This window comes from Salmo salar, chromosome 29, assembly GCF_965601325.2.
Source record: "Salmo salar chromosome 29, fSalSal1, whole genome shotgun sequence".
In the NCBI taxonomy this organism is placed as follows: Eukaryota; Metazoa; Chordata; class Actinopteri; order Salmoniformes; family Salmonidae; genus Salmo; species Salmo salar.
Window position 1 is genome coordinate 29,632,885 of NC_138319.1, and position 13,463 is coordinate 29,646,347.

A 13,463-nucleotide genomic window follows, 5' to 3' on the forward strand; every position below is an offset into this window, starting at 1 on the left:
ATTAGTCTATCTCCCAAATGAAACACGTTTTTATTAGGTTACATGTAATAAATGAAAAGTGTTACATTAAAATATAAATATTAAAGAAGTTCAAATTGGTTCGTATTTTGCTGGTGGAAGAGAGACACAGTTAATGTTCGGGAAATAGGGATTAAGAGGACCAAGTCGTAGTTTCCGCAGCCTGTAGTCTGAAGCCACAATCAAACGACTGTCCTATTCAATCATTTTTGTGATGGGTTTATAGTATTGATAAATGCGAGTCGTTAAGTTTTCTCTGCCCAGATACATGTATCTCATATTGTTACTGAACAGTGTATTCAGTGGTGAGCTAAAGGCCATGGTTTTAAGATGTACCTCGTGTTGACTCGCCGATGGCATGATGTTACTAAATCTTACAATTCGAGCGATAGACAACTTGTGGGTGTGTGCAGGTTTTTATTTTGTGTAGCCTGCATTAGGCGACTGGTGTTTTGTTTTATGTAGCTCATACAGTAGGTCTACTGGCGTGACAGGCAAGTGGAGCGCATTACTGCATGGAGCACCCAACAACCCTTCACTGGAGGGGTTTCTGGTGAGCTTGTTGCTTTAGCCTTTAAAATGTGACATGGTGGTGATGTGTTAGGATATGTTTTTATTTAAGGCCGATGGTTTTATGAATAGGCATTGAGTGGTTTCAAGCTCTCTCCTTTAAGGCGAACCCACAGGAGTAATCTTGGTTGTGGTGACAGATAATATGGACATTGACATATCTTAAAGGTACAATGCAGCTGTTTTTATCTCATTATCAAATCATTTCTGGGTAACAATAAGTACCTTACTGTGATTGTTTTAAATTAAATAGGTAAAAAAATAAACAACAATTGCTTCTAAGCAAAAAACGAATTTCTCAAGCAACACATTTTCTAGAACTGTCTGGGAGTGGTTTGAGTGAGGGACCTAATTGGAGGAGCCTTATGAGAGGGATATGTAACCTGAAAACGAGCTGTTATTGGCATAGATGTTTGAATCTACCTTTGTTGGTTTATTTAAGTGATAATGTCGAGTAGCCAGTGATTGGAGGATATATTGGCACAGGTGTTGTTAGACCAATATATCCTCCAATCACCGGCTTCGAGGGCATTATCACTTTTATACAACGGGTTACCAACATGTTCAAATAATGATTGACATATTTTCATTAAAAAACTTTATTTTGATACATTTTTCGTTCTATTGGTTCGGTTGCCAGAGACGCGACCCAGTCGTTAAGTCATTTTTGTTCTGTATCTATGGACACAACCCAGTCGTTCAACCTAAATGTTCTATTGCCATACTGGCTGGCAACTTTATTTTCCCTTGCTGGCTAGCTAGACAACTACGGCTAATTTACAGTCACATCAAGCAGTGCAGCCAGAATAATAGCAAAGTAGCTGCATTTGCATTTGTTTAAGCTGTTTTCTAGTGACATTTTTTGGATACATTCATAAGATTTCACCTGGCATCTCGTCAGAACACTGTTGTTCAGAGGAGCTAGCCAACAACACAGCTAACACAACCACTTCAAACTGAAGCAGCAAAGACTACAAGCTAGTTGCATTTTGTTTCGTTTTAACTGTTTTCTATTGACATGTCCATAAAAATGATGCTGATTCATGATTTCGACTGTCTGAGAAAAGCAGCCGCCTGTCTGTCTCCTCCCGACCCCGACACGTTCATTCCAACAGGACAGCTGGAGATCGAATTTCAATATTGAAACAATGTTGCAAATGTCAGAGAGACAGACTGCAAGTTTTATTCCAATCTCCGCTTTTGAAAACCAATTGCTAGTCTAAAAGAAATGGTAGATGATGCCTAGATGCTTGTGGAGATGAAGTTTATAAATTGTCCTTATGGGCTGATGAGACAGTGGATTACACAGAACAGAGTAAATAGGCATTTCAACTTTATTGCTTTAGCCGGTGGTAACTTGTGGAATAGGCACCGGCTGGAATGCGGTTTTAACCAATCAGCGTCCAGGACTAGACCCACCCATTGTACAATAACTTATAACGCAGGCCAAAACCCCACCCATGAAAACGAGCTGAAATGTCAGGCGGTCTTTTCAAAAAGCTCTTACACTAAAAAGGTATCAGCATTTTCACAATTTAACAGTATTATTCCAACCTCAAAGTGTGAAAATATAAAACACAGGGAAATCCCGTTTTTGACAGCACAGCCACTTTTCATATTTTTCTTCTTGGTCATCCACAACGAAAAAAATATGATGTTCTTAGGCCTCAGATATGTTATCATGAGGTAAATTATATTTCTCTTCAACCAGCGTCTTCCATCAAATATCACTTAAATCGGCAGGAACCCTAGTGGTTAGAGCGTTGGGCCAGTAACTGAAAGGTTGCTGGATCAAATCCCAGAGCCGACAAGGTAAAAATCTGTCGTTCTGCCCCTGAACAAGACTCTTAACCCACTGTTCCTAGGCTGTCATTGTAAATAAGAATTTGTTCCTAACTGACTTGCCTAGTAAAATACATGTAAAAAATCGGACAAATATTTCGATGTAATATAGCCTTTTATACGACGTTTGCAATATGCTTAAATATATAAACCCATTTTATAAATCTACAGGCTTACATATTGAGCTACTGAATGTAGTGTATGTTTTTGTAAGTCTAGGCCTAATGACTCAGCTATAGGCATATAGCTATGGTAACTGCAGATGCCTACTTTGTCAAATAATTACATACTTTGAAATTGCCTAAATTGCTACGAGTTAGTTACATCTAATTAGCCTCAATAAATTCCATGTAAACACAATTTATCTGTGCAACAATGGAAAGGGCGATTTTGATATTGATTATAATTACTTATAAGCATTTTTATATTTGATTATAGGCCTATGCACAATTTTAAAACAGTGTTTGTGAAGATTGCATTGAAGGGTTTGAGAGCACAATCACAAGATATTTTGCAATGGCCTGCTGGTTTTGTAGTGTTTTGTTTTTATGAATGAATTGATTGCGGGTCTAATTCTCTAGAACCTCTTTCCCAACTCATTCCTTCTCTGATCAAGATTTGGATTTACTGATTTACTCAAAATAGATGTACAGTAATTTAATTACATTTATTCTGAATTTCCCAAGCGGTCATAAATTAGGCCCATGCATTAGCCTAATATTGTTCATTTGTACATTCTGCTGAAATATGTCGTCATGAAACGACATTGCTTTTTCATCTGTTGTTTTTTATGAAAACAATTAAATATTGCCTACATATATCAAATGTTTTTAATTCCTAGTAGAATAAAATAAATATGTACAAGTTTCTAATGTATGGTTTCTGTTGTAGCCGACAGGGTAGAACATTGTCTTCATTCATTTGTCTAATAATATGTGAGAAACTTTGGAGGTGTGCACATTGGTCTGACAGGTCTGAAATAATGTAGGCTTAGCACACAATCTATGTGCTTTAGTGTTTCCCTTATCTTATCTATTATCCATTAAGTTAATTACCATTAGCATAACGCTTAATTTCATCATAACATATTTTACAATTGTAGCTAGGTTTAATAGGCTTATGTTTGATGTAGGTTGCCGCATTGCCTTTTTCTGTCATCATATAGGCCTATAGGCTACATGTATTTTTCATTTATTTTATAGTCAATCTATCTATGACTGCGTAAATGTACAGCCATGTAGGATTATTTGTTCAATGCAGAAATCAGGGCAACAATGTTGCTCAAAGACCTGATAGGCTATCCCACCACCGTGGCAACATTGTTACAAACGTCTTAGTGTAACCATTCGATTCTTCAAAGTATCGTTCTAATTATGCTGTGATTAGCTTTTTTATGTGCATAAAAGTGTGACCGCATGTGAGCTACCACTATGTTGCATCTTTCAACATATAGAATGAAAGAAGTCTTCTTCTCTCACTTGGCAATATATCTTTGCGGGAGCGACAACAGAACTGTCATCACTAGCATCTGTAGAGTCATTGTTCTATACCCACGAAGTCATAAACCTCTCCCATTTCAACAGTTTAAAATGTGATTTTAAACCTAACTCTATCATTAACCCTAATCTTAACCATACGGCTAACTTTATGCCTAATACTAACCTTAACACGAAGACCAAAAAGCTCACTTTTGAGCGGCGCTGAGAGACCGTGTTAATGCTTCCGGTTTGTCGCTACGGCAACAGTAACACGCTAACCAAACCTCTGCAAGAGCGACACGACGCTGCGCCGCACTGTTTACAGCTGCTGTTTTAGGGGAAACTAACAAGCAACAATATCATTGTTGCAGTTACATATTTATAAGAAAAGTGGCGTTTATTTTTTTTTAAATAAAATTTGTAATCATGAATCAACGACAGGTTTTACAAGGTACTATCATTTGTAGTTGCAATTTTTCAAGACTGTTTTCAAAGCTGTTTTGAATGAACCTCAAGAGTAAAGCTAGTGCCTGCAAAACGTAGCTAAAGAACAGTTGACATTTTTTAATACTAATGGATCGTTCATTTTTGTCTTTTAGTGTTTGAGCAGTATCAGAAATCAAGGACACAGTTTGTGCAGACTATTGCTGAGCTTGCAACAAGACCCCAAAACATTGAAACTTTACAAAATGCTGGTAAATTGGGACTTGGGTACCCATTTCTGTATATAAGTATTTTTTCAAACCAATATTCTATTTTAGCTGACTTTCATTTATGTGCTGATCACAGTTCTATTGATAACTTCTAACAAGACAGAATTCCTTTCCTACACGTCCCCCCTCTAGGTGTGATGTCCCTGCTGAGGCCTTTACTGCTAGATGTGGTTCCTACTATCCAGCAAACAGCTGCTCTGGCTCTGGGAAGACTGGCCAGCTACAATGAAGATCTGGCAGAGGCCGTCGTCAAGGGAGACATCCTCCCACAACTCATCTACTCCCTGGCTGAGCAGAACGTATGTCTGCGTGTGTCTGTGAGTCTGTGAGTGTGAGTGTGTGTGTTTGTGTGTGTGTGTGTGTGTACACCAACCGTCGTCAAGGGAGACATCCTCCCACAACTCGTCTACTCCCTGACTGAGCAGAACGTATGTCTCTGTGTGTGTGTGTGTGTGTCTACTCCCTGGCTGAGCAGAACGTATGTCTCTGAGTGTGAAAGTGTGTGTGTGGGTGTGTGTGTGTGTGTGTGTGTGTGTGTGTGTGTGTGTGTGTGTGTGTGTGTGTGTGTGTGTGTGTGTGTGTGTGTGTGTGTGTGTGTGTGTGTGTGTATACACCAACATACACTCCCTCATTCACCCTGCTGAATGGTGTCCCTGACCCTGAGAGTGTGTTGGCATTGTACCCTGGGCAGAAGGCCCCTCCAAAGGCTAAAGCACCCTTCACACCACAGCAGGGCCTCTCTCTCTCTCAATTTGCCTTCTCACAGGGGTCTGCATGCATAGTTAATGCTCTGAATGTAAACTCTCGCTTAAAGATTCAATATGTTGAAATCGCTCCGCCATTTTCTGGTTGCTAAAATTCCAATAGTTCGCCTAATTTCAGTTTATGTGACAAAACAAGCAATGTATAGAGCAGAGAATCATTGTACCATATAAACCCGCTGAGAAATATATTTTCAATAACCAAAAGTATTGTATTTTCAGCTGTTTGAAACTGGAGTGCAAAAGCAGACCTTAAAGCTGCAATCTGTAACTTCTCGGCCGTCCCGACCAAATTCACATAGAAATATGAGTTATAGATCTGTAATTGTTATTGAAAGAAAGTCTAAGAAGTAGTAGATCGGTTCTATGTGCGCTATTTCTATGCATCCGGTTCTTAAGTTTAGTTTTTGCATCTTTTACTTTTGGTTTTGTACAACGGCTTCAAACAGCTGAAAATACAATATATTCGGTTATGGAAAATATATTTCAATGCGGTTTAGATGGTACAATGATTCTCAACACTATACTTGCTAATTTTGTCACATAATCTGAAATTAGGCGAACTATTAGAATTTTAGCAACCAGGAAATGCCACAGTGATTTCTGCATAGTGCATCTTTAAGAACAAGAAGCATAGAAATAGTGCACATAGAGCAGCGCTATCGCTTCTTAGACCTGCTTTCAATGCGTGACAAATCTACAACTCACATTTCTATGTGAATTTAGTCAGTTCACCCAAAAAGTTACATTTTGCAGCTTTAAAGAGCATCTGCTAAATGTGTATTAAATGTTTTCTCCTTCCATCTGCGTGTGTATGTGCAGCGGTTCTATAAGAAGGCAGCAGCATTTGTCCTGCGTGCAGTGGCCAAGCACAGCCCTGCTCTGGCCCAGGCCGTAGTGGACTGTGGAGCGCTGGACGCTCTGGTCATCTCTATGGAGGAGTTTGACCCTGACGTCAAGGAGGCTGCCGCCTGGGCTCTGGGATACATTGCACGCCACAACGCAAGTAAGGACATAGTATACACAGACCAGGGGTTGGAACCGATTCAGGGAACAAAACCAAGAAATGGAAAATAATATTTTTCAAGGAACAGAAACGGAACTGGGAACGAAAGTGATCCATACTGTTCCAGAGCAGAACCATTATTTTAAAGGCTTGGGAATCAGTTAATAACGTTCTTTTAAGTTCTAGGCATTTTTCTCTAGTCCCACAAAAAAATGCAACAAAGCACCGATGCAAAGCCTTCACTCTGTCACTCAGAAAAGTTTTCCAGTGTCTGCCTGCACGCTGAACATCTTTACCAGTGTGTGTGTGTGTGTTTAGGGTACCTACCCCTCCCCCTTCAAACCACAGGCTACTGTAGCCCCTCCCCCCTTCAAAGCATATGTCACTGTACTGGTGTTACCATAGGCTACTGTACTGACGTTACCATAGGCTAATGTACTGATGTTACCATAGCCTACTGTACTGATGTTACCATAGGCTACTGTACTGACGTTACCATAGGCTAATGTACTGACGTTACCATAGGCTACTGTACTGATGTTACCATAGGCTACTGTACTGACGTTACCATAGGCTAATGTACTGACGTTACCATAGGCTACTGTACTGATGTAACCATAGTCTACTGTACTGACGTTACCATAGGCTACTGTACTGACGTTACCATAGGCTACTGTACTGATGTTACCATAGGCTAATGTACTGATGTTACCATAGGCTACTGTACTGACGTTACCATAGGCTACTGTACTGACGTTACCATAGGCTACTGTACTGATGTAACCATAGGCTACTGTACTGACTTTACCACAGGCTACTGTACTGACGTTACCATCGGCTAATGTACTGACGTTACCATAGGCTAATGTACTGACGTTACCATAGGCTACTGTACTGATGTTACCATAGGCTACTGTACTGATGTTACCATAGGCTACTGTACTGATGTTACTATAGGCTACTGTACTGACGTTACCATAGGCTACTGTACTGACGTTACCATAGGCTACTGTACTGACGTTACCATCGGCTACTGTACTGATGTAACCATAGGCTACTGTACTGATGTAACCATAGGCTACTGTACTGACGTTACCACAGGCTACTGTACTGATGTTACCATAGGCTACTGTACTGATGTAACCATAGCCTACTGTACTGACGTTACCATAGGCTACTGTACTGATGTTACCATAGGCTACTGTACTGATGTTACCATAGGCTAATGTACTGATGTTACCATAGGCTACTGTACTGATGTTACCATAGGCTACTGTACTGACGTTACCACAGGCTACTGTACTGACGTAACCATAGCCTACTGTACTGACGTTACCATAGGCTAATGTACTGACGTTACCATAGGCTACTGTACTGATGTTACCATAGGCTACTGTACTGATGTTACCATAGGCTAATGTACTGATGTTACCATAGGCTAATGTACTGACGTTACCATAGGCTACTGTACTGATGTTACCATAGGCTACTGTACTGATGTTACCATAGGCTAATGTACTGACGTTACCATAGGCTAATGTACTGACGTTACCATAGGCTACTGTACTGATGTTACCATAGGCTACTGTACTGACGTTACCGTAGGCTACTGTACTGATGTTACCACAGGCTACTGTACTGACGTTACCATAGGCTACTGTACTGATGTTACCATAGGCTAGGCTAATGTACTGATGTTACCATAGGCTACTGTACTGACGTTACCATAGGCTACTGTACTGATGTTACCATAGGCTAATGTACTGATGTTACCATAGGCTACTGTACTGATGTAACCATAGGCTACTGTACTGACGTTACCACAGGCTACTGTACTGATGTTACCATAGGCTACTGTACTGATGTAACCATAGCCTACTGTACTGACGTTACCATAGGCTACTGTACTGATGTTACCATAGGCTACGGTACTGATGTTACCATAGGCTAATGTACTGACGTTACCATAGGCTAATGTACTGATGTTACCATAGGCTACTGTACTGACGTTACCGTAGGCTACTGTACTGATGTTACCACAGGCTACTGTACTGACGTTACCATAGGCTAATGTACTGATGTTACCATAGGCTAGGCTAATGTACTGATGTTACCATAGGCTACTGTACTGACGTTACCATAGGCTACTGTACTGATGTTACCATAGGCTAATGTACTGACGTTACCATACGCTAATGTACTGATGTTACCATAGGCTACTGTACTGACGTTACCATAGGCTACTGTACTGATGTTACCATAGGCTACTGTACTGACGTTACCATAGGCTAATGTACTGATGTTACTATAGGCTACTGTACTGACGTTACCATAGGCTAATGTACTGATGTTACCATAGGCTAGGCTACTGTACTGACGTTACCATAGGCTACTGTACTGACGTTACCGTAGGCTAATATACTGATGTTACCATAGGCTAGGCTACTGTACTGATGTAACCATAGGCTACTGTACTGACGTTACCACAGGCTACTGTACTGACGTTACCGTAGGCTACTGTACTGACATTACAATCGTGATTCTGAAGATCGGGAGAGAGATTTTTATTCGGTCGAGAAAAATGGATTAACTTTTCAATGCCAGTTAAGGATACTATAGGCTTTGTTATCACATTTAATGTTGGATTTATTAACTACAAAAAGGTAATACGTGTTTTTAATTCTGGTGTTGCTCTGCACACACAAGCTTGTTATCTAGCTAGCTCAAGCTTGTTATCTAGCTAGCTCAAGCTTGTTATCTAGCTAGCTCAAGCTTGTTAGCTACTGTAGCTAGCTCAAAGGACATTCAAAGTTCCTTCATAGAAGCCGCTCCTCCATAGGTATAATTCTGTGGACCTAATTCAGATAATACATGTCATAACAAGATGTCCAGCGCTTCAAGCCTCCTCAACCCTGTCTTGCTCTCTCCCCACCCACAAAATGTCAGTCGCATCTTGCGCTATAGGCTACACTTGTCTTTCCGTCGCGCATGTAAACAACTAGCTTACCTGCTCTATCTGCACTGATTGGTGAAGTCATTGAGTGAGATAAATGTAAAAAAAATGTTGATTTTACAGGTTGAAAAAGGAACAAAAAGGAGCAATATAAACCAGTACTTTTTTCGTGTTCGACCCAATATAGAACTTTATTTTGCTGGTTGGAACAGTTGAAACAAAATATTGGTTCTGTTCAGAACGAAACGATTCGAAAATCCTGACACACACACACACCCCACACACACTAACACCCCTCTCTTCTCTGTATGTAGACCTGTCTCAGGAGGTAGTGGATGCAGGAGCCGTTCCGCTGCTGGTGTTGTGTATCCAGGAACCAGAGGTGGCCCTGAAACGCATCGCTGCCTCGGCCCTCAGCGACATCGCCAAACACTCCCCTGAGCTGGCTCAGACTGTGGTCGACACCGGCGCCATCGCACACCTGGCCCAGATGATTCTCAACCCCGACGCCAAGCTGAAGGTGAGGCGGCAGGAACGCTGAGACAAAATAAGGCTTCCTTAAGTCTGACAGGTTGACACAGTCATTATGTTGTCAATGTAAACAGACATAGATGAGGTTAGAATATACATTACAGTCCACTCTTAAACCCTGTATGCCAATTTCTTTCTTTCCTCCATCCCCTTCTTCACTTCCTCTCCCTCTCCCCTGTCTTTTTCTTTCTTCTCTCCACCCTCCCCCTCTCTCCTTCCATTCAGAGGCAGGTGTTCTCTGCGCTGAGTCAGATCAGTAAGCACTCAGTGGACCTGGCTGAGATGGTGGTGGAGGCAGAGATCTTCCCTGCTGTCCTGGCCTGCCTCCGAGACCCCGACGAGTATGTCAGGAAGAACGTCACCACGCTGATGAGAGAGATCACCAAACACACACCTGAGGTACACCCACACACACCGAACATCAGAGGTACACAGACACTACACACACCAGACATCAGAACACACACTCATTGACACCAAACATACACTAGGGGTACCAAACTCCCTAACACACTACCACATTCTCACATGTGCCCCTACCCTCGCCCGAATGTGTGTGTATGTGTACAGCTGTCTCAGATGATCGTGAACACGGGTGGTGTGGCCGCGGTGGTTGACTACCTGGGTGATAGCCATGGTAACGTGCGGTTGTCAGGGATCATGATGCTTGGATACGTGGCTGCTCACTCTGAAAACCTTGCCATGGCCGTCATCGTCTCTAAGGTATGTGTGTGTGCCAGGGTTGGGGTCAATTCAGAATTTCAGAATTTAATTCAATTCAAACAATGAATTTGAATTCAATTTTAATTGGCCACACCCCACAGAAAGCAGAAATGTTATCGAATTTGAATTGAAAAAAGGTATAATTTAATTCAAAGCAATTCAAAGCAATTCAACTGAGATGTGAAACATGAAAGTCTTTTTAATTTGACAAATATTTTATCAAAAGGATATGCCACTCATTAACGCAAAGAATACATATATAATTCCAAATATTAGTTTGATTATAACTCAAAGATGTGAAACAGTGTTTTTTTTGTCATGAGATGTTAGATTGGGGACTCCCTAAAAACACGCCACTTCGATACAGCTACGACTGGAAGTAACTTTTTGTAGCAGGTTAGGAGAGCATTTTCGCTAACCTTAACTCTTTTCCTAACCTTAACCTAATTCTACTAACCTGCTACGTTAATTCTCCTAACCTGCTACGAAAAAGGCACTTCTGGTCGTAGGTGTATCGAAGTGGCGTGGTTTTAGGGAGTCTTGTTAGATTGTTCCTTTCCATACTGCAGTGTTTGATCTAATGCATTCTGGGAAGAAGAAAAAAATATGCTGATATTTATACATTAAGGGAATTATGAATTATTATAGACAACCCACAACATGATCTTAGCATATTTAAATAGTTTTAGGAAAACTAGCTTTAAAAACGAAATGTTTCAACCTCAGGCTACATGGTAGTTGTGGTCATACATGATGTGAAAATAAACATTACTATTGTGATGTGTAGAATAAATAAGCCATTTGAATTGCTTCCGGTGGTGTGTGGCCAATTCAAATTCAATTCAAATTCAGTCATTTAATTGAAATTCCAGAGCAATTCACAACTCAATTCAGATATGACCCCAATCCTGGTGTGTGCTCTGTGCATCGTCTGCAAGCTCTGTGCTCTCTCTTCCTCCCTCTCTCTTTTTCAAAACCTCTCTCCTGTCCTCCCTGCTTGTTGTTGCTCCTCCGGCCCTGTAGGGGGTGCCCCAGCTGGCCATCTGTCTGTCTGAGGAGACAGAGGAACATATCAAGGCAGCAATAGCGTGGGCGTTTGGCCAGATTGGCCGCCACACCCCGGAGCATGCCAGGGCCGTTGCCACCGCTAACGTCCTGCCCAATCTGCTGGCTCTCTACATGGACACAGACAGCTCCGAGGACCTGCAGGTCAAGGTAGTGTCATAGGTCAATGTTGTCACAGGTTACCAGAAGCTTGTGTAGTAGACACAGGGTGTTACTGAAGCTCTACACTGAACATTTCTGAGGGTCATAAGAGCAGCAAACAGTAAACGGACCATAACGTGTCCTGTATCATCCTGAGTCCTGACCCCCCCTCCACCCAGGCTAAGAAGGCTCTGAAGAGCATCCTACCAAAGTGCACCTACCTGCCTGCTCTAGAGCCCCTGCTCTACGAAGCTCCCAGCAACATCCTCAAACACGTCGTCTGCCAGTTCAGCAAGGTGGGGGCGTGTTTGGCAACTTTTATTTACACTACTAGGTATAGCAGAATGGACCCACACGGGCCCCACACAGCCTGATGTTTTAGTTCTAAAAATCAGACTGTGTAAATCCAGTCTCTGACTATTTTGAACCATGTTTGACAAATTATATTTTCATTAGTTAATTTTAAAAGTGCAATTAAATCCAAGATTAGGCTTGATCTCTGTCCGGAAAACTTAACCCGAAGGTTTGATTCAGACAGTACTGGAAGTTCAGACAGTCCAGAAAGTCCAATGCTTTGTAATCCATGTATCCTCCCCCACTCTTCCTCTCCCCTCCCTCCCCCCTCCCCTCCCTCCCCCCTCCCCTACCTCCCCCCCTCCCCTCCCTCCCCCCTCCCTCCCTCGCCCCTCCCCTCCCCCCTCCCCTCCCCTTCCTCCCTCCCTCCCCCTCCCCTCCCCCCTCCCCTACCTCCCCCCCTCCCCTCCCTCCCTCCCCTCCCCCTCTCCAGGTGCTGCCCCGTGACAGCAAGGCTCGTCGTCTGTTTGTGACCAGCGGAGGCTTGAAGAAGGTTCAGGAGATGAAGGCTGATCCTGGATCTGCCCTGCAGGAGTACATCAACTCTATCAACAGCTGTTACCCTGAGGAGATAGTCAGGTACACACACACACACACACACCACACACACACACACACACACACACACACACACACACACACACACACACACACACACACACACACACACACACACACACACACACACACACACACACAAGCCATGAAATGTACTAATTTACTGGCTATAACATCAGATGAATCTAGTGTGTTTCTACTACCAGGCATTCTCTCAGCCAAGTGAACCTTTGTTATGTCCTCTGTCCTGCTGTAGATACTACTCCCCCGGTTACTCAGAGACTCTGCTGGAGCGGGTAGAGAAGTACCAGCCTGTCTGAGGGTCTGGGGCTCACATCCCCTCCTTACTGACACTGAATGTGATATTCCGGTTTTACCGTTTCACCCTCATCCATGAATATGAGGACAGAAGACTATATAAAATATTATTTTATTATTGCACTGATTCTGTCTTTGTGTATATGCATTATCATAGCTGAGTCAGCCTATGTGAGCATTTGAAGAGGAATGACAAACTTCCTCATTATTCTGCTGTACAAGTAATTTACTAGTACCATTGTACAGTATATGCACCTAGTTTTGGGTTATCTTTTTAATTTAACCTTTATTTAACTAGGCAAGTCAGTTAAGAACAAATTATTATTTACAGTGACAGCCTAGAAACAGTGGGTTAAATGCCTTGTTCAGGGGCAGAACGACAGATTTTTACCTTGTCAGTTCAGGGATTCAATCTAGCAACCTTTCGGTTAC

General features: G+C 42.1%; 1 protein-coding gene across 1 annotated transcript; it reads left to right on the top strand.

Annotated features, from left to right (window-relative positions):
• Positions 1 to 4,163: 4,163 nt before the first annotated feature.
• On the top strand, positions 4,164 to 13,152 carry LOC106590530 (sperm-associated antigen 6). The gene is made up of 11 exons (XM_014181634.3): positions 4,164 to 4,359; positions 4,508 to 4,603; positions 4,754 to 4,920; positions 6,205 to 6,388; positions 9,656 to 9,861; positions 10,098 to 10,271; positions 10,443 to 10,595; positions 11,619 to 11,810; positions 11,981 to 12,097; positions 12,589 to 12,734; positions 12,970 to 13,152. The coding sequence occupies exons 1-11, from the start codon at positions 4,335 to 4,337 to the stop codon at positions 13,031 to 13,033; spliced, it is 1,524 nt and encodes a 507-aa protein (XP_014037109.3). The 5' UTR covers positions 4,164 to 4,334; the 3' UTR covers positions 13,034 to 13,152.
• The last annotated feature ends 311 nt before the right edge of the window (positions 13,153 to 13,463 follow it).